This window comes from Camelina sativa, chromosome 7, assembly GCF_000633955.1.
Source record: "Camelina sativa cultivar DH55 chromosome 7, Cs, whole genome shotgun sequence".
Taxonomy (NCBI): domain Eukaryota; kingdom Viridiplantae; phylum Streptophyta; class Magnoliopsida; order Brassicales; family Brassicaceae; genus Camelina; species Camelina sativa.
The window spans coordinates 27,858,046-27,875,628 of record NC_025691.1 but is presented as its reverse complement, the minus strand read 5'-3'; the positions used below and the strand labels follow the sequence as shown (position 1 = coordinate 27,875,628).

The 17,583-nt window shown below is 36.9% G+C and overlaps 5 protein-coding genes and 1 pseudogene across 5 annotated transcripts in view; 4 read left to right on the top strand and 2 right to left on the bottom strand.

Moving 5' to 3' along the window:
- The window catches only part of LOC104752074 (serine/threonine-protein kinase HT1), a gene marked incomplete in the record, with an annotated part of 2,986 nt that extends 2,364 nt beyond the window's left edge, over nt 1-622 (top strand). The window contains 1 exon segment of the mRNA XM_019228184.1: nt 89-622. Within this exon segment, the coding sequence (XP_019083729.1) occupies nt 89-428 (340 nt within the window).
- Nucleotides 780-4,138, bottom strand: LOC104702953. The gene is made up of 11 exons (XM_010418886.2): nt 3,847-4,138; nt 3,318-3,418; nt 3,047-3,224; nt 2,731-2,961; nt 2,560-2,641; nt 2,006-2,481; nt 1,802-1,910; nt 1,622-1,677; nt 1,331-1,440; nt 1,132-1,219; nt 780-1,040 (listed from the first exon to the last, which is right to left on the bottom strand). Exons 1-11 carry the CDS (start codon nt 3,976-3,978, stop codon nt 978-980), a joined length of 1,626 nt encoding a protein of 541 aa, XP_010417188.1. The 5' UTR covers nt 3,979-4,138; the 3' UTR covers nt 780-977.
- Nucleotides 5,643-6,105, bottom strand: LOC109125500 (putative defensin-like protein 238). The gene is made up of 2 exons (XM_019227162.1): nt 5,970-6,105; nt 5,643-5,758 (listed from the first exon to the last, which is right to left on the bottom strand). Exons 1-2 carry the CDS (start codon nt 6,034-6,036, stop codon nt 5,643-5,645), a joined length of 183 nt encoding a protein of 60 aa, XP_019082707.1. The 5' UTR covers nt 6,037-6,105.
- On the top strand, nt 6,925-11,219 carry LOC104702952 (annotated as a pseudogene).
- On the top strand, nt 11,980-14,850 carry LOC104702951 (uncharacterized protein At2g24330-like). The gene is made up of 5 exons (XM_010418885.2): nt 11,980-12,540; nt 12,678-12,822; nt 12,934-13,043; nt 13,816-14,242; nt 14,369-14,850. Exons 1-5 carry the CDS (start codon nt 12,253-12,255, stop codon nt 14,632-14,634), a joined length of 1,236 nt encoding a protein of 411 aa, XP_010417187.1. The 5' UTR covers nt 11,980-12,252; the 3' UTR covers nt 14,635-14,850.
- Nucleotides 16,356-17,577, top strand: LOC104702950 (protein ABHD17C-like; the record flags this gene model as incomplete). The annotated part of the gene is made up of 5 exons (XM_010418883.1): nt 16,356-16,694; nt 16,791-16,827; nt 16,911-17,147; nt 17,219-17,266; nt 17,350-17,577. Coding segments are annotated over exons 1-5 (849 nt in total), but the record flags the coding sequence as incomplete, so codon positions are not given.

Sequence of the window (17,583 nt, the reverse complement as noted above, 5' to 3'; positions counted from 1 at the left end):
ATCTTTTTACCTTTTTTTTTTTTTTTTTATCATTCTTGCCTTCTGCATGTTAATAACAATGTAACATATGTTTCTGTTGTTGATGCAGAGAGATGATACAGCATAGAGCCTACAATCAGAAGGTGGATGTGTATAGTTTTGGGATTGTGCTGTGGGAGTTAATCACAGGACAGTTACCGTTCCAGAACATGACAGCTGTGCAGGCAGCGTTTGCGGTTGTAAACCGCGGAGTGCGTCCAACAGTTCCAAATGATTGTCTTCCGGTGCTGAGTGATATCATGACTCGATGTTGGGATGCTAATCCAGAAGTCCGACCATGTTTTGTGGAGGTTGTCAAGCTGCTTGAAGCTGCGGAAACTGAGATAATGACGACGGCAAGAAAAGCCCGTTTCAGATGTTGCATGAGCCAGCCTATGACGATCGACTAAAAAATAAACCCACCCCAAGAAAATAACAAAGAGAGAAAGAAGAAGATATAAGTAAGAAAAGTGCCTTTAGATATAAGGTTGTAAGGTTGTAAGGTTGTGTGTCTGTCCTATGTCAGTGTCCGTGTGTGTTTGTGTATCTATAAAAATCTGAATGTATTTTGTTTTCTCAACATAGGAGAAGTAAGTAACCCCCACCACCTCCATTTTAGACTTTACTGATTTTCTAGTGTTTTTTTTCCGTGTTAATTAAGAAGAAATCAAATGTGGGAACTCTCTGTGTCCCAATAAGTGTTTGCTTATTAGCATTTCATCAATTCTGTTCGTTGTTAACTTTGCTCACTCAAGTCATCATCCTTCACTATGTGTTCCATGAAACGTAATAATGAGCTAAAATCCGATCATAATAAGCTAAAAACCTTATTAAAGTGGAACTGATTGTGACTTTCTCTCGTTTACTACTGTAGGGACTGTATAACTGCGTTATTAAGGATTTTTTTTTTTTTCCTGGTTCACGCCCTCTGTTTGTATTACCAAACTGTTGTTTTGGGTTTAACTGCCAGTAAAAATCTGTGGTGCTGAAACTACTCCAGAAGCTATCACGATGCTTGCAACCTGAAACGTTGGAAAACAGATCAGTTAGAATACTTAGGTTGTGTCAGAAAAAAAATAATATGGTTGGGGATATAGAAGCATTGATTTGTACCTTGATGGGTCTTGAATAGAACATTGTGCCGCTCAGAGCTATTGCTTTGTCAACTGACTCCGTTGTGGCAAAAGTCACAAAAGCAGTACTGGAGAAGGGACGATTTCGTTTGAAATAAGTTAAATTTCTTGCTTAAAATAACTTTGTGTGACAGTATATTGCAAACAGACAAGAGTTTATGAGGAAGGGAGGATTTTACCCCTTTGGATGCCGAGTTACTGGATCAGTTACTATTGTGACGTTTTCGACAGCTCCACACTTGCTACTAAAGAACATTGATATAGCTTCTTTCTTTGCTGCATAGTGTACCTGATAAGTTCATGGATAAATTACTTAGATGAGTTCCAGATGTTTTTGCATATGTAGTGTTAGTGAGTTTCAATATTAGAATGCATTAGAGAGAATTAGATAATTTCTCGATCTTAGAATCATGGATATTAGAAAAAAGATAATGCACAAAGAAAGATAAGATGGAACCCTGTAACATTACGTTGGTAAGATGTATAATTCTTGATTCTGTGTTATCTTGCTGATATTGCAACTCCCCTGCACAGGAGAATTTACCAGGTACAACGAGATAGCACGACATTCAGGAAATTAGTTAAGCTGAAGTGATTTACTCTAAGTGGAGTGCAAGAGTTAGCTGTTAATAAACGTAGAGTATCCATACCAGATTGTCGTGAGCGTTGGACTTCTTCAACTTTCTGTTTCTTCAACTGCTTTGATTGATTAATTCGGAGTTCTAGTTGTTGCAGCTTTTCTTTCACGTTCTTTATTTCCTGATGAAAGAAAGAACATGATCATTTGAGATGTAAGGAATCTGAATTCACATGAATAATAGCAATAACGTATAACTAGATCATATGGCCCCTACTGAAAAAAGCTCTGACTTTGGGGACTGATAGGAGAGCAGGCTTGGCTTTTCAACATCCTGTTCAGCTTCTTTATTTTGGAGAACATTACTAAACTCTCCTGAATTGGCGCTGATGATGCCATAACGCCTCTTTCTACTGAGGTTGTACGCGGTATGAGGTTCAGAAGATGTGATAGTTCCACTCTTGGGTTTCTTAGCTATATCGGATCGGCAAACTCCGTGCCTGTAACCAACTGCAGGAATTTCTCTTTGATATGTCTCGCTATACTGTTCACTATACGCTGCAGGGAATGGTGGTACATGCTGCTGAACCACTTTGTTCTCCTGTGCCTGGATGCCAAACGTAGGCAATCTAGGGGTTTCTGTGTCACGAACACGTTTGGAGCTTGCTCGGCCTAAACGATCCCAAACACTAGCACGAGGCATCGTTTCTTGGTGCGAAGATGCATCGATGGATCTTGCAGACACAGCTCCTCCTGAGACGTTTTTATGAGTGTGAAAATGTCACTCTGTCAGGTCAAAAGATCATAACTTGTCAAGAAGCAAAATAGTACCTGAAGGAATAGAGTGAGAACCAATTTCTCTTTCTGGCAAGTATGGGCGCTTCTGTAGAGTTCTACTCCTTTCATCCATGGACTTCACATATATAAAAGGATCAATTAGGAGATGGAAATTACATAGAAAATTTGAGAAACCAACTCAGAGCCAAAAATTAACCTTCCAACCTTTTCATATCTAGCAGTATTCCTACCACAAGGTTGTTTAATGGCCACGATGACAGATCGCAGTATTTTTCTAGAGTAACCAGATGAGTTCCAACGATCTTTCTCTTTTGTTCGTGCCCTTCTACAAGGAATATCAATGGGCTCTTCTCGTAACATCTTCATTTTTTCAACTTTTGGTGATACATGACCCTCAACGTCTTCAATGGGAGCAGTAGGTGATATCAGCTGTTCCTGCAAAGCCATTCACATTAAAACCGTGACCAAGAATCTGGTGCAGCATTCACACATACGAAAGAAACAGATGTCTTAGTCTCACATTCATCGAATTAGTAGCAACGGTAGCTTTCTTCTGGTCACAATCATCATACTTTCTGGAGCTTAAATCTTGTTCTATTGGAGTATCATGAGAGCCAAAGTCAACACCAGTCCTAGGTTCAGAAGCCAAATTTTCTTGTTTATCTAGAGAGAAATACTCCAGAAGAAGCTCCCATAAGCTGAAACGAAAAACACACAGTCGAAATGGCTTTAGTCACTAATACCTTTATGTATCAAAAAGCCAACCAAAAAAGGGATGCAAGACAGCAAACCAGGCAACAAATCCCCGAGATTTCTCCCCAAGAAAAGGGTCCAAATCTTCTCTTGCCTGGCTCTGACTCTTTCCATTACAAACAAGCACTGTAACATACTCCTGAAACAAGCTGATTCATCAGTTAACACGAAAATCATCACCTGATCTTCACACCAAATCAAGCATCATCAACCTGCAGTTTTCTGCTCCCACGATTCAAATTTTACAATTTCTACAAGTTGAAACCAGTCCAAACAAAGTGATTACATACACAGAGGCCTATACAGTTCCTTGTAACTCAGATAATCCAAAATCCTTATGCAACGTAACATCATACAAGAGCATGATTACGGAATTTACAGAATCAGGAACAACACTCTCATCAATAACATAGTCACCAGTACCAAATCCCTTGGGAAAAATTCACAAATAACGAGACAGACGAAGAAGAGAACTGTAAAGTAAACAAAGGAATTCGAAAACAATAAAAAACCTAAGAATCGTCTCTAGAACAGGAAGGAAAATGAAATTTAAAGAAGATGACGAACTGAGAAGACGTCGTCGATGTAATTGTCGGAGAAGCGAGGAAGCATATCGGAGATTATGGTTTTGAGTCGAGAAGCGGACTCCGATTCTCTCGACATCGGGAATGTGAGCGCGCCTACTTCTTCAGCCATCATCGTTTCACTGGACTTGTACCTCTTGGTGCCGCGATTCTCGGATTTATCACTCGTCGCCGGTGAATATGTGCGGCGGATTCGTCGGGAAACAAGCGAGCGCAGCTTCTGAGAAAACGACAAAAACAAATGAACACACAAGTATAGTAGTAGTAGTCTGTTATAAAAAAAGGCTATCGTAACATGTTAACAAAAAAAACAAAACTTACACTGTATAATAGAGTAAGAAATATTTGACTATCGTAAAAGTTAAGAAATTACTTATTGATTGTCAAATACCACTGAAAAAAAGAAAAGTAATTTTATATTCAATTTTTATACTATCGGCAAGTTCTTCACTTTCGACGAAACAAAAAGTTTACGAATTTGTGTTCTACATATGTATGTATATCAGAATATTTTTTCCGAATCTTTATAGTAAACTATATTAACTACTTTTTCAAAACCTTTTTACGCGTTAGATATTAAATTTTATATAATATTTAATATTGTGGTTTTTTGTAGGAATGCGTAAGTGTTGTTTTTACAATTGATTTCATAAATAAAATAACTGAAAATCCAAGAAATGAATTAGACTTTAATTATAAAGCATGTCACTTACCACATTGGTTCAAGGCTTCTTGGTTGTCCACTTTTAAAATCTCTATCTAGTTCGTGTGGAAGTTTCTAAGACTTTGAAGATACGCGACGTGAGCTAATTTATACTAGGAGAGAAGATATTCGTCATGAAAATACTTTCCATACGCGAGCCATGCTTCCGTCCACATCCATTGAAGAAGTTAAATCAATTCTCAAGTTTCCTAAGAATCTCCGTTCTGGATAATATTCATTTCAAAATGGCTATATTATTGATTTCTTTGCAAAAGCCTCCTAATCACGTTAAACCAAAAAAAAAAAAAAAGGCTCCTACTCAATTCAATTCTGCATGACCGTTTATCTCCTTTGTTCGAGCTTATAAAAGCCTTGTCTTTCATATTGATCTTATTATGCAACTTTGAAGATGACAAAATTCATTTTGTTTTGATTTCAAAGTTTGAATAGTTCAACATTTGTTTGAGTCAATACCTTTGTGTGTGGTTGATGAAAAAAAAAAAAAACCTTTGTGTGTGGTTTTCCTTACGCCATGAGTTATAGAAATCCATTCAATATTTATAAAAAGTTGTGCACTTTCATTAAAATTTACTACTATGTGTTATTGAATTGATGATTATAGAAATTCTTTCAAAATCATTCGTTATTGGATTAAGTGCTATTGGTTGATTGATTTTGTTTTATTTTTGTTCATTTGAAACAATTTCAAAAAACTTTCAAAATAGTGGATGGTAAGATGATATTCTCCAGGAAATCTCTGAGTTTGTTAAAAGAAAAGGTAATTAAAAATTACCTCGTTTCGGCTACCACTAAAGTCATGATTATCTATGATAGGCATTATCGACATTGACGGAATATGTAACAAGTACCAATGTCGTTCCTCTAACCCTGGTGGTGAGACTCAGTAATCATGTCGAGTCGTCCACTTTGACGGGGAGGAATTGGTGACATTATATCTGTAGAATTAATACTTAAATCTTTAAAGTTCTCTTGAATTGGTGACATTATATTTAGCTACATACAAAATTAAAGTTTGCTAAATATAAAACAACTTGAATTAATACAAACTTAATCAGTTATTTAGTTACAATATATATATATATATATACACTTAGGCACTTCTGGCTTCCGTTAGTGCCACAATTTCCACGGTAGGTATTTCGAATCTGACACTCTTTTGGTTTCACTTGTCCTATTTTTAATTAACCACAAAATAAACTTAGTTAATAGACAAAGTATTAGGTAAACAATTGATATATATATAAACAAACAAAATAAAGCAATTGATAAAACAAAATTTATGAATGTGCTTTTATTTCAACGCTAGTTTTTCTGCTATAAATAATCAATATTTCATTTTCTGTGAGTAAGAAATTAAAATCAAAAGAAAAATAGTATATTACCTTCAACATGGTTTAAAGCGATGAACATGAAAACACATAAAACTATAAACGAAATAGCAGATCTCATGATTATAAAAAAAAAACTAATAAAAGACGTTTACTTTAGTTGCAGAATGTTTTTACTTTTTAGTTTTTATTCTTGTTTTTTTATTGTTACATATATATTATTTAATAAATGTACTTAACAAATACTAAAGATAGATTTTATTGCTAAACTGGATAAAACAATTAAACCTGAAAAACAGGAAAAAAAATGTGGCCAGGCCAAGTCAACCACAAATATACTTTTGGAGAAGTTTTTTCTTTCGTACAAAAAAAAAATAATAATTAGGAAAAGAAAATTAATACTTGAAACAAAAATTCAAGTAATATCGAAGTTATTTTGTAAAAGTGATTCAACACCAAAAATCATATGAACTTCAGAGTTTACATTGAGCCATTTTCAGAGATGGTATGCTCATTGTAAGCTTTGTCAAGGGTAGACCTTTTTTAACAAAGCCTCAAAGCATGTTGTAATTCGCACAATCATACCTCTATGATCAGACCCTTGTAATGTAAATATGTAATGGCATATATTCGTTATTCGAACATGATATAATGTGGTTCTTTTAGCAAACTGTTATTAGCATAATTTAAGTGAGTACAAATCATATCTATTGAAATTTATACTTTTAACCCGGCTCACGTAGGATCAATTTGATTAGACTAATAGGAGTAGACGAAAAGTGATCGAATGGCTGATTTTTACTGAGCTTTAAATTTTATTGTTACGGTCGATTCAGTTCGGTTACGTCTGTTCAATTTGATTAGACCGGTTCACCGTAGACCAATACAGAAAAGACCCGGGCCAAACTATGAAAAATCAAACTGCAAAATTAAAACCCTGCAAAAACCTTTGATCAAACACAACAAAAGCATTCATTTTCCGATTTGCTCCCCAACTGTTGAGGAAAAAATGCCGTTAGGTCAGAGAGAAGGATGGGAGAAGAGCGAATCCAGGTTCTGCGGCGTTGAAACTGATTTCTCCGACGATGTTCCTTCTCTTCTCGCTTTCAATACTGACAATGGCCGTTTCGGTTTCGTTCTCGCTCCTTTGGTTTGTAATTGTATCCTCTCTTTGAATCTTTTCTCCAGTCGTGATTCTTGTATTCTCGTACATTAATGGCGTTTTCTTTCTTCTTTCTTTCGTTATCGCGTATAGATGAATCCTTCGTATAGGCCTAGTTTTGTCGATGGAAACAGTTCGGATACTCAGGTTCTTCCATTCGCTGGCTCTGATTTGGTTTTGTCACTTTCACGATGGAGCTCTCGTGTAACTGGTATGAATCTTTTGTGTCTTGCGGTGTTCTTTTCGTAATTTGCGTGTGAGAAAAGAACATTGAGGATCGAATTTGTGGTTAATTTCATCTTTTTAGGTAAATTTAGTTCGTGGATTGATTTGGATTCGGAATATGAGATCGTGCGGGTGGATTCAGAAACCACTTTGAAGCAATAAATAGACTGGGCTAACCATCTCTCTTTGAAGGTGTGTGTTTATGATTTGACTCTTATGGAGTTTAGATGGTTAGTCGAGTGAAAAAATTGGGTCTTGTTAATGGCTTTTTTTTTCTTTTCTTTTGGGGTGTTTCTGTGATAATGTTGCAGTCATGCCTTCTACCTACTCCTAAAGGCACTTCAGTCGCCAGTTATGCTAAATGTGTGAGCCAGATCTTACAGGGCTTTCCTGAAATGGAGGTACCCTTCCTTCTTTCTTTTTGATGTTTGTCAAAGCTTTCATCAAAGCTCTAATACTTTCTTTTATTTTGTCTTCGTGATTCTTGCTTCAATCTAATTCTGCAAATGAAGTTATGGCTTAGGATTCCGCTAATGGATTCTGATACCGAAGATCCGGTAAGATTACTTTTTGTGCCCTTTTAGATTTATAGAGAAATCAAGCAAATGTGCCATTTTGATGCTGCATTAGATCTTATCACCTGATACACTCTTCTATGTATGCAGAAAGATTCCTGGGAGCTATGGAATTCGTTTCGTCTCCTTTGTGACCATCACAGTAAACTGCATGTTGCTCTTGATGTTCAGTGAGTCCTGAGAAAATCCTTGATTGAATATTTTTTTTTCTTTCCTGTACAAGACATAACAATTCTTCCTTTCTATAGGAGTAAGCTACCATCTGAAAATGCACTAGGGAGATGGTTTGGAGAATCGGTGAAAGCAGCCATACTAAGCACTGAAGTAATAGAAGACATAGCCATTTTTTTCCCGCATCATTAGGCTCTGAAGTAATCAATCATCTGATTCATAGAAATGCTTCTAATTCCATTGCCAGTGTTTCACACCAACAACTCAGCGTTATCCTTACTTGTTAAAGAGTCACCGAGAGCTAATAACAAGATTTTTTCATCATGACGTAGAGGTAATATTATATGCTATGTAGAAGATAAATTGCTCTTTTGATTTCTCTTCAATGTCGAGAGTTATTAGAAATAGGTTTTCAGTTCACTACTTGTCCTTAAATTCATAATTATGCAGGTTATAATATCTGGAAAACCTGTGAGTAATCTACAAACGTATTGTGTTGATATCACTGAGGGTCAGTTTTTTCTATTCCTTGTGGGCACTGATGGTCAGCTATGATCCTTTGTGACTGTTTCCTGTAGTAAACTTGTGCATAACTTTTACATTTTGGCTATCAGATATGCAGACTCACCCCCATAAGCCGTATTTGGTCTATCTTAGTACTTTGTTCTGCAATATGGAACCACTTTCTGAACAAGAACGCAGAAGAATTATCAACAGGGATCGTTTGCACACACCCTTGCAGGTTAGCTCTTCTTCATGTGGTTTAACTTAGTATTGGTAAACTAATCTCCTCTGTTTTTAAATATCATTTTTTCGCTCTATTTTTTTGTATGCAGCCACTGAAGGATAATTTAGAAGCCCAAATCTATGATATGATTGAGAGAGACTATGTTAAGTACATCCAAGTATGTTGCCTTTCGCTAGTTTTTAGTCCACAGATCTTTAGTGTTGATAATGTTATCATGTCTCTTTTACGGAATTCCCCCCTTTTCTGCCGTGATCAACAGAAGGGGCAAAGTACCACTATTTATTAGTGTCTTGTTCTTATGTTATCAATCTTTGTTTTGCTAGTGTGAAAGGGCAATTGCGAAAGCTTTAGTGGAAAGGGTCCCTAATGAGAAAGCATCTGAGTTAACTACTGTAAGTCACCTGTTATTTGTTTAGGTTTATCACTCACAAAGGGGCATTTCAAGGATGAAATACTCTGATAGTATTTAAATTCTGGATTTTAGGTCCTGATGGTTGTGGGAGCAGGAAGAGGACCCCTTGTGAGAGCATCATTACAGGTGAGTACTGAGTACTGAGTACTGACGCTGAGCTGAGCATAATGAGAACCTGAAATTAATTTATACATTTTTGCGTTTCTTTTTTCAGGCAGCTGAAGAAACTGGTCGAAAGTTGAAAGTTTATGCTGTAGAAAAGAATCCTAATGCTGTTGTAACACTCCGTGTGAGTTGTCAGAAACTGAGTCAATGCTGATTCTACTGTGGTTCATTTCTTAAACTACAAAAGTTTTAAATTATTCGTATGGCTGTGCTATCTTTTGACAGGATTTGGTTAAGAAGAGTGAATGGGAAGGCATTGTTACCATAATATCTTGTGACATGCGTTTTTGGAGAGCTCCTGAGAAAGCTGATATATTGGTCAGTAATTACGGGTTTTGGTGGCTATTTAAGTATACTCTACATTCGAGTCATTATCATTTGAAACCTCTCTGTAGGTTAGTGAATTGCTGGGTTCTTTTGGAGATAATGAACTCTCTCCTGAGTGCCTTGATGGAGCCCAAAGGTTTCTGAAGCCTGATGGGATTTCGATACCATTCTCGTATGCATACTCCCAGAAGAATCCTCCATTCCTACTAAAATATGTCAAAGAGGATTTACATTAGATATTCTGTTATGTTTCCTTTCAGGTATACAAGTTTCATACAGCCAATTACAAGTTCAAGACTTTACAATACCGTAAGGTTTCTTCTGATTTGTGCTTCTAATTACGCTGCTATAAACTTCATATCAACTTACGTTGTTTGTCATCTACATCGCAGGTTAAGGCTTTTAACCATCTTTCCTACTTTGCAACTGTTTATTCTGTTAACCTGCACAGTGTAGCTAGACTTGCTCCTTCTCAACCAGTGAGTCTCTCGTTTTTCTTGTGTTAGCTAAAAGGGTTGTCATGAGCAAACGAAGTTGTAATAGTTAGTCATTACATATTGCTTGTGTTTGAGCTGCTCAGGAATATTGTTATTGTTGTTAATAGGTCTTCACATTTACGCATCCAGACTTCTCACGAAAGCCCAACAACGAACGGTACAAAAAGCTGCGTTTTGATCTACCAAGTGGCACAGGTTCTGCTTTAGTTCATGGTAAAAATTCCTCTTGTGGTATCATCTCTCTTTCTCTCTGTCTAACAACAAAACCAAATCTGATATGTGCGGCCATTTGACTTGTGTGACTAGGATTTGCTGGGTACTTTGAAGCTGTCCTCTATGATGATGTGCATCTTAGCATCGAGCCTACAACAGCAACACCAAACCTGTTTGGCTGGTAATATTATCAACGCAGAACCACTTTGCTCTGGTGGAAATTCAAACTTTTAAAGACAATTGACCACGATTTTTCATGTTTGTTATATTGCAGGTCTCCAGTCTTTTTCCCGTTGATGAAGCCTGTTGAAGTTCACCCTAAGTCTCCAATAGAAGCACATTTCTGGAGATGTAGCGATTCCACAAAGGTAAAGAGTCCAAAAAAAAACAAAAAGAATTAAGTCAAACGTAACAACAACATTCACAAATCACATACTTATGTGTGTTGTATGCATTTTGGTGGTGGGCAGGTTTGGTACGAATGGGCCGTGTCTTTGCCTACACTCTCACCGATTCATAACCCAAACGGAAGTTCGTACTGGATGGGCCTTTAGGATTCTTATAGAACGAACATAATAAAGAAGAAGACAAAAGCTTGCCAGTAGATAGAGAAGAACTTGGGGGTGGTATTCATATAATATAGGGTGATATAGAGAAAATAGTGGTAGTATAGTACGATATATTGATCGAACTTAGGGATTCTTTTAGAGCAGAAAGAAGACAGAAGAGTATGTAGTAGAACAAAGCAAAGACTATAGAGTACTTTCTGATCATACAAATGTATAGCTTCCATGGAGTATATAATACGATACAACCTTATTAATTTTTTGAAAACGTGTTGTTCGGTCGGCAAGAGAGGATGCGCGTGAAATAATAATAATTGAGGCATACATATACTACCCATTTATTAATTTTAGGAATGGAAGGAAAGTGGATTGATACAACTAAACACGTATTGATTCATTTAGTTGAAGGAAACAAAAAGAAAAAACACGTATTGATCTTTGTTGACGCTCTTATTGGTAAATTAAAAGGATCGGACAATGAGAAAAAGTTGGAAAATATAGTTTAACTAATTTGTCTTGCCACTATTTCAACTTCAATAGCGTGATTGTTGGAGATGATTTTTTTTTGTTTTTTTTTGAGAGAGAGATTGATGTTTTTTTTGTTTTATTTTTTTTAACTGTATTGTAAAGCATGTTTTTTAACTCTTTGTTCTATTGAGAAATTAAAGGAGCAAGGACCTGCTCTTCAGATCAGTCCCCTTCACCGACCGACGTATGTTGAACAGTAACTATTTTAGCCAGCCAAATTTTATCAGCTATTTAATATACAAAAAATAATAGCAATAGCTCAGATTTGTACTTGAAAGAGTTATTAAGGTTTCATTCACCCAGAGAAGATTAAATTGAATATTTAAATATATATATATAGTTGTACATTTATACCTTTCCTTATTTTTTTTTTAAAACATATACTAGTATTTCTCTTTAATTATTAACTGAAAATAATGCTTAAAAATCAACATAATCCCTTTAAACCCCTCCTCCCTAATCAAAATTAGCCCAAAGGTTTTAAAGTAAATTAAGTTTTTTTTTTCCTCGTTAAGGCAAATTTCCTCGAAGGGGCGCAAGAAAACTTGAGCAGAGAGGCGAAGCATCCTCCTCCCCCATTGTGACCTGACATCCTCTTCACGATATTCGAAGAAGTCTCTTCTTCTCCAACGTAACCTCAGATCAGAAGAAGGATTGGGCAAAGTATACGATTCTGTAATTCTTAAGTTTATCTAGGAAAGGTACTGTGTAGTTTGATTTCAAAAAGTTGTATAGTGTAAACTCGGATATGGCGGTGGGAGAGAAACAGCAGAAAGGAGCGGTGGTGGTTGAGAACGGCGGCGAGAAGAATGATTCCGCCGTTGTAACCTCCCCCTCCGCTTCGGGCGAGAAGAAGCGGAAAGGTTGGTTCTCGCGTATTTGGAATGGGATTTTTAGGGTTAGAGGCGACGATTTCGAGAAGAGACTTAAGAACATCTCAAAGGAAGAAGTGACTGTTCGGAATAGAATGAAGCGTAGATCGATTACGAGGAGGAACTTCATTAGAAACCTCATCGTTTTCTCTGTCATCTTTGAGGTTAGTCTCTCTCTTCATCTTCTTCTTTTTTGTGAACAAAGTTTTTTTTTTTTTGCCTTTCTGTTGCTTTTGCTAATGGATGAAGCTGATGTTTTAGTAAAACAGTTCATGAACAGTTTTTTGTTATGGCCTAACAGATAATTGCAGTGGCTTATGCAATCATAACTACAAGGAATGAGGATATGGATTGGAAACTGAGGAGTTTCAGGATCTTGCCTATGTTTGTTTTACCTGCTCTTGCTTCTCTTGCTTATTCGTCATTTGTTGGCTTCTGGAGGATGTGTGAGTCTTTTTTAATATGGCTCATTTTCATTTGTAATGTTGGCATTTTTTTGGTATTAGGATTGGTGTCTTGATCCATTTCTTTGTGTGTTGTTAAATGATTTGGTTTAGGTGACCGCAGAGATCAACATACCTTGGAAAAGCTTCAAGCAGAAATGCTTGGGAAGATCAATGAGTTAAAAGAAAGGACCAATTATTATATCACTCAGCAGCTTATTCAGGTAAGATTCAAGTCTGCTAAAGATAATTTTTTTGTGCGACCGAGGTTAGTATATCGATCTGCGTTTGTTTTGAGCGAGTCTAGGACCAATGTCATCTTTCTATTACTCCTGATTATTTCCGTTGTCATGTGTCGATGTGTCCTGCCGTTGTTTGTTGCTTGTATACTTGACCAAATTCTGATCGCGATACAGATCACTTTATCCTATAACTTAGTTGTGGGTTTAGATCGCTTTTTCAAGCCTTACTTTATATTTCAAGTTATCCTTACACTTTTGTTGCATTATGAGATGGCCTTGAATTTAAACTTAGCAAAGATCATGGTATTAGTAATTTGGATTGGCATTTCTTTAGGACAATAGAGCCGTTAGACAAGGGTTATCCTTGTTGGGAGTCTCTCTTTTTTACTCGTTTTCAAGTTGTGCTAGCTTTGCCATTGTCTAATTAGTGGCTGTATGTGTTAGGCAAAGTTTGTTAATTGTACTTTTGGATATAGGGTGGTTAGGAATCTTAATTTTTGAGTGTTACAGTTGAAATTCATAGTTTCATTTGTGCCGCAAGTTGAGTTAATTGAAAATGATACAAATAAATAACTGACAGGAAGACCTGCACTTGTGAGTTCTGGTATTACTTATTCTACTGGTAGCGTAGAATTGCAATATGTTCAGGAAGTTGACAAGTTAATGAATTTCTGATATATCTCAATATATGCTACTGTGGTTGTATCACTACTGCGACTAAAACTTGTTTTAATATGAGCTATTTTGTATCCAGAGGTATGACCCTGACCCAGCTGCAAAGGCAGCTGCTGCAACTGTTCTTGCATCCAAGTTGGGTGCTGAGTCAGGCTTAAAAGTATTTGTAGGAGATGAATCCCAACTTGACCCCACCTCAGGCAAGAGAAGTGACATGGATGTCAAACACTCACGAGATCTTAGGAACCGAAGACAACCAAATACACGACACAATAGTGCTGGGACCACTCCAACACATCATTCTGATAATGAGTCTAACCATTCGGGGACAAGCGAAAGAATCACCGGCACAGAGCAAAACCAACAGATGGTGTTTGAGCATTATAATCCTCAGGGATATGCTGCTCATGATGGTAGCTGGATCTCACGCATTGCAGCTCTCCTTGTAGGTGAAGATCCAACACAGTCATATGCACTTATCTGTGGAAACTGCCGTATGCATAACGGTTAGTGAGCCATTATCTGTCTCTTTTGTCTTCTAATACACCAAACTCCCACGTACTGTCTACACAAGATGCAATATTGTAACTAATTTAATTGTACAATGTCTCTCTTTCATTTTCATTATGCAGGACTCGCCCGGAAAGAGGACTTCCAGTACATTACTTACTACTGTCCTCATTGTCGAGCTCTGAACAAGCCGAAACATTCAGAAGAGCATTCACTTAAAGCTCCTGCTGATACACTTCCTACAGTTTCTCCTAAGCCAGTGGAAAATGAAGTGATCAACAGCAGTAGCTCGACTAGCGAACGCGGGAACAGTCCAATCCCTTTGTTAAACACTCCAGATATTGTGGACGTTGTCCCCGAAACAGCTGAGAGCGAGACACCGAACTGACCTGAGAAAGTACCTGTGAGGTAGAAGAAAATGTTCTACAAAGACAAAACGAGGGAGAGAGAGAGAGAGATGGAGTGAGGAAATGTTGATGTTGATATGCTAAAATCTGTAGATGCTTGCAATTTTGATTGTGGAAGGAAGTCTGAACACAGACAAAATGAATAGTTTTTATATATCTTTTTTTATTTGTCTTTTACAATTTGAGACAAAAGGTAATTTGTTGAGTAAATTAGAATGAAAATGTGCATAAAATCTAAGAATATGTACAAACAGAAAAACTTAAAGATGTCTTTATTTGAATGGATGTATCATAATTTGGGGCAGGGTAGAGTACTAGAGAGGGGGAGTGGTCTACTATGCAATGGCCGTTTGGTGGGGATGGAAATGGAGATGTTGTGATGTTTTTGGGGAGAGAATGTTTATGGAGATGTTGTGATGTTTTTGGGGAGAGAATGTTTATGGAGATGTTGTGATGTTTTTGGGGAGAGAATGTTTATGGAGATGTTGTGATGTTTTTGGGGAGAGAATGTTTATGGAGATGTTGTGATGTTGTTATTTTAGGAAATTTGGTTAGAATACAATTTGTTTTTTTTTTGTTCGTGTTGGTGCGGGAATTGGCACCCCGACATACCGGTCTAAACCCATAAGAAAACCGGTTGCCTAACCGGGAATTCATCTTGGGATTGAACTCGGCCTTTGAACAAAGGCCAAAGAGGACAGATAGGCCCAGTCCAAGATCGAATAGCCGACTTCCCGAATTGCCTCCAGACCGACCTGAAGAAAAGAAGGAACTTTCCTAATTACAGTTCGATTGATTAGGAAAGTGGACATAAATTGTAATCTACAAAAGCATATAAAAGGGGATACCCCTTCTTTGTAAAGGCATCGAGCAATTAATACAAAAATCCTAGTTCTTCATTGTTTTTGAGCAAAAAAACCCTAACTTGTTTCCCAAGATATTTCAATTCCTTTTACTTCTTTAGCTTTGATCCGTTTTCTTAGAGAGAGTTCTTTATTGAATTTGTTTCTCCCTTTAAACAAATTCATTGTGTGAAACTCAGTTTCTACAGTTCGGTTCGATCGATTAATCAATTACGGTAATTTGCCCAGCCCTATTCCAGTCCATCTTCTTTACAGTCTCTCCAAGAGTATTCACTGTGTCAGGAGAAAAAAATAATTTTACCACCTTAGATTAAGAATGAGGTGATTTTAAGAATTTTGTGAGATTTTGGTGTTTTCTGACATCATTTTGTATAACAATCTGGTGTTTGACTTTTTTTTTTCTTTTTTCTTGGGATTTTCCTTTTGAACTTTTGCTAAATTTAAAAACGAAAAAAAAATTTTGTGCAGCTATTTTGCTAAAAGGGAAAACTATAAAACTGACTAATTTACTCTTATGCCTAACGAGCAAATGAAATAAATATGTTCTCATCACAATAATAATGCCCACTGCAAAAGAATCAGACCAAAAAAAAAAATGCATCTAAAGTTTGTTAATGATACATCCCAGCGTCTTTTTCCCGCCAAATATTCTCCTCCATCCATATAAAGAATGCATATAAAGTTCCATTTTATCTCTCCCCTTAAACATAAACCCACCAAAACCAAAAATTTACTCTTGTATTCTTTTTCTTTTCTTAGATTGAAATAGAGAGGGAGGGAGAGATTTTGGGGTTTAGCTTTTTGTTTTTGTTTGTTTTCTCTCCTTTCTCATAGAAAGTGTTAATCTTTTTTCGATAACAAAAAATATTACTAATTGATATGGGTAATGTGACATCAAACATGGCGGCTAAATTAGCTTTCTTCCCACCACCACCCACATACGACGTGAGCAAAGACGAGGAGACCGGAAAGCTTATGTTCAAAGGTATGACGCCGGAGAAAAGCATGGATGTTCATCAGCTCACGACCAAATCAGGCAACAAAGTCATTGCCACGTTTTGGAAACACCCTTTTGCAAGATTCACTCTTCTTTATTCCCATGGCAATGCCGCTGATCTAGGCCAAATGGTCGATCTCTTCATCGAGCTTCGAGCTCATCTGCGCATCAACATTATGAGGTTTATATATATATACAAAACCCCAAAAAAAACACTTTTTGTTTTCGTTGATAAACGAACCTGAACCTGAATCCTCTTCATATGTTATCGAAACAGCTATGATTATTCAGGCTATGGAGTTTCAACAGGAAGGGTAAGAGAGATATTTTCATTCAAGATGTCAAACATTTTTCATGAATCGGCTCTTTGTTTAATTAACCTTTGATTGTTCTTTAGCCAACTGAGCTCAATACGTACCACGATATCGAGGCTGTGTACAATTGCTTGAGGAGCGAATACGAAATCAAACAAGAGGAATTGATTCTGTATGGTCAATCCGTTGGAAGCGGACCATCGCTGCATTTAGCATCTCGGTTAAAAAGACTAAGAGGGATTGTTCTTCATAGCGCAATTCTCTCTGGACTTAGAGTTCTATATCCTGTAAAAGTGACATTCTGGTTCGACATTTACAAAGTAAGCTTGATCTCTCTTGTCTCTCTGGTTACTCTATTAGGTCAGTTCTCTCAAACTCTAGAATTTTGCAGAACATTGACAAGATACGCCATGTGACATGCCCTGTTCTTGTCATACATGTAAGTTTACATCATCACTTTTTCTCTCAAGGAAAGAGTGCGAAAGAGAGATCAATAAAAACTTGGTTGTATGAAACTGCCAGGGAGCAAAAGATGATATTGTGAACATTTCACACGGGAAGCGACTGTATGAACTCGCAAAGGACAAGTATGATCCATTGTGGGTTAAAGGAGGAGGGCATTGCAACTTGGAAACATACCCTGAGTACATCAAGCACATGCGAAAGTTCATGAACGCAATGGAGAAACTCGCTCTCAACAATCCACCAAGCAAAGAACAAAACGATGAGCCAAGCATTAAGGAAACTAAGCAAAAT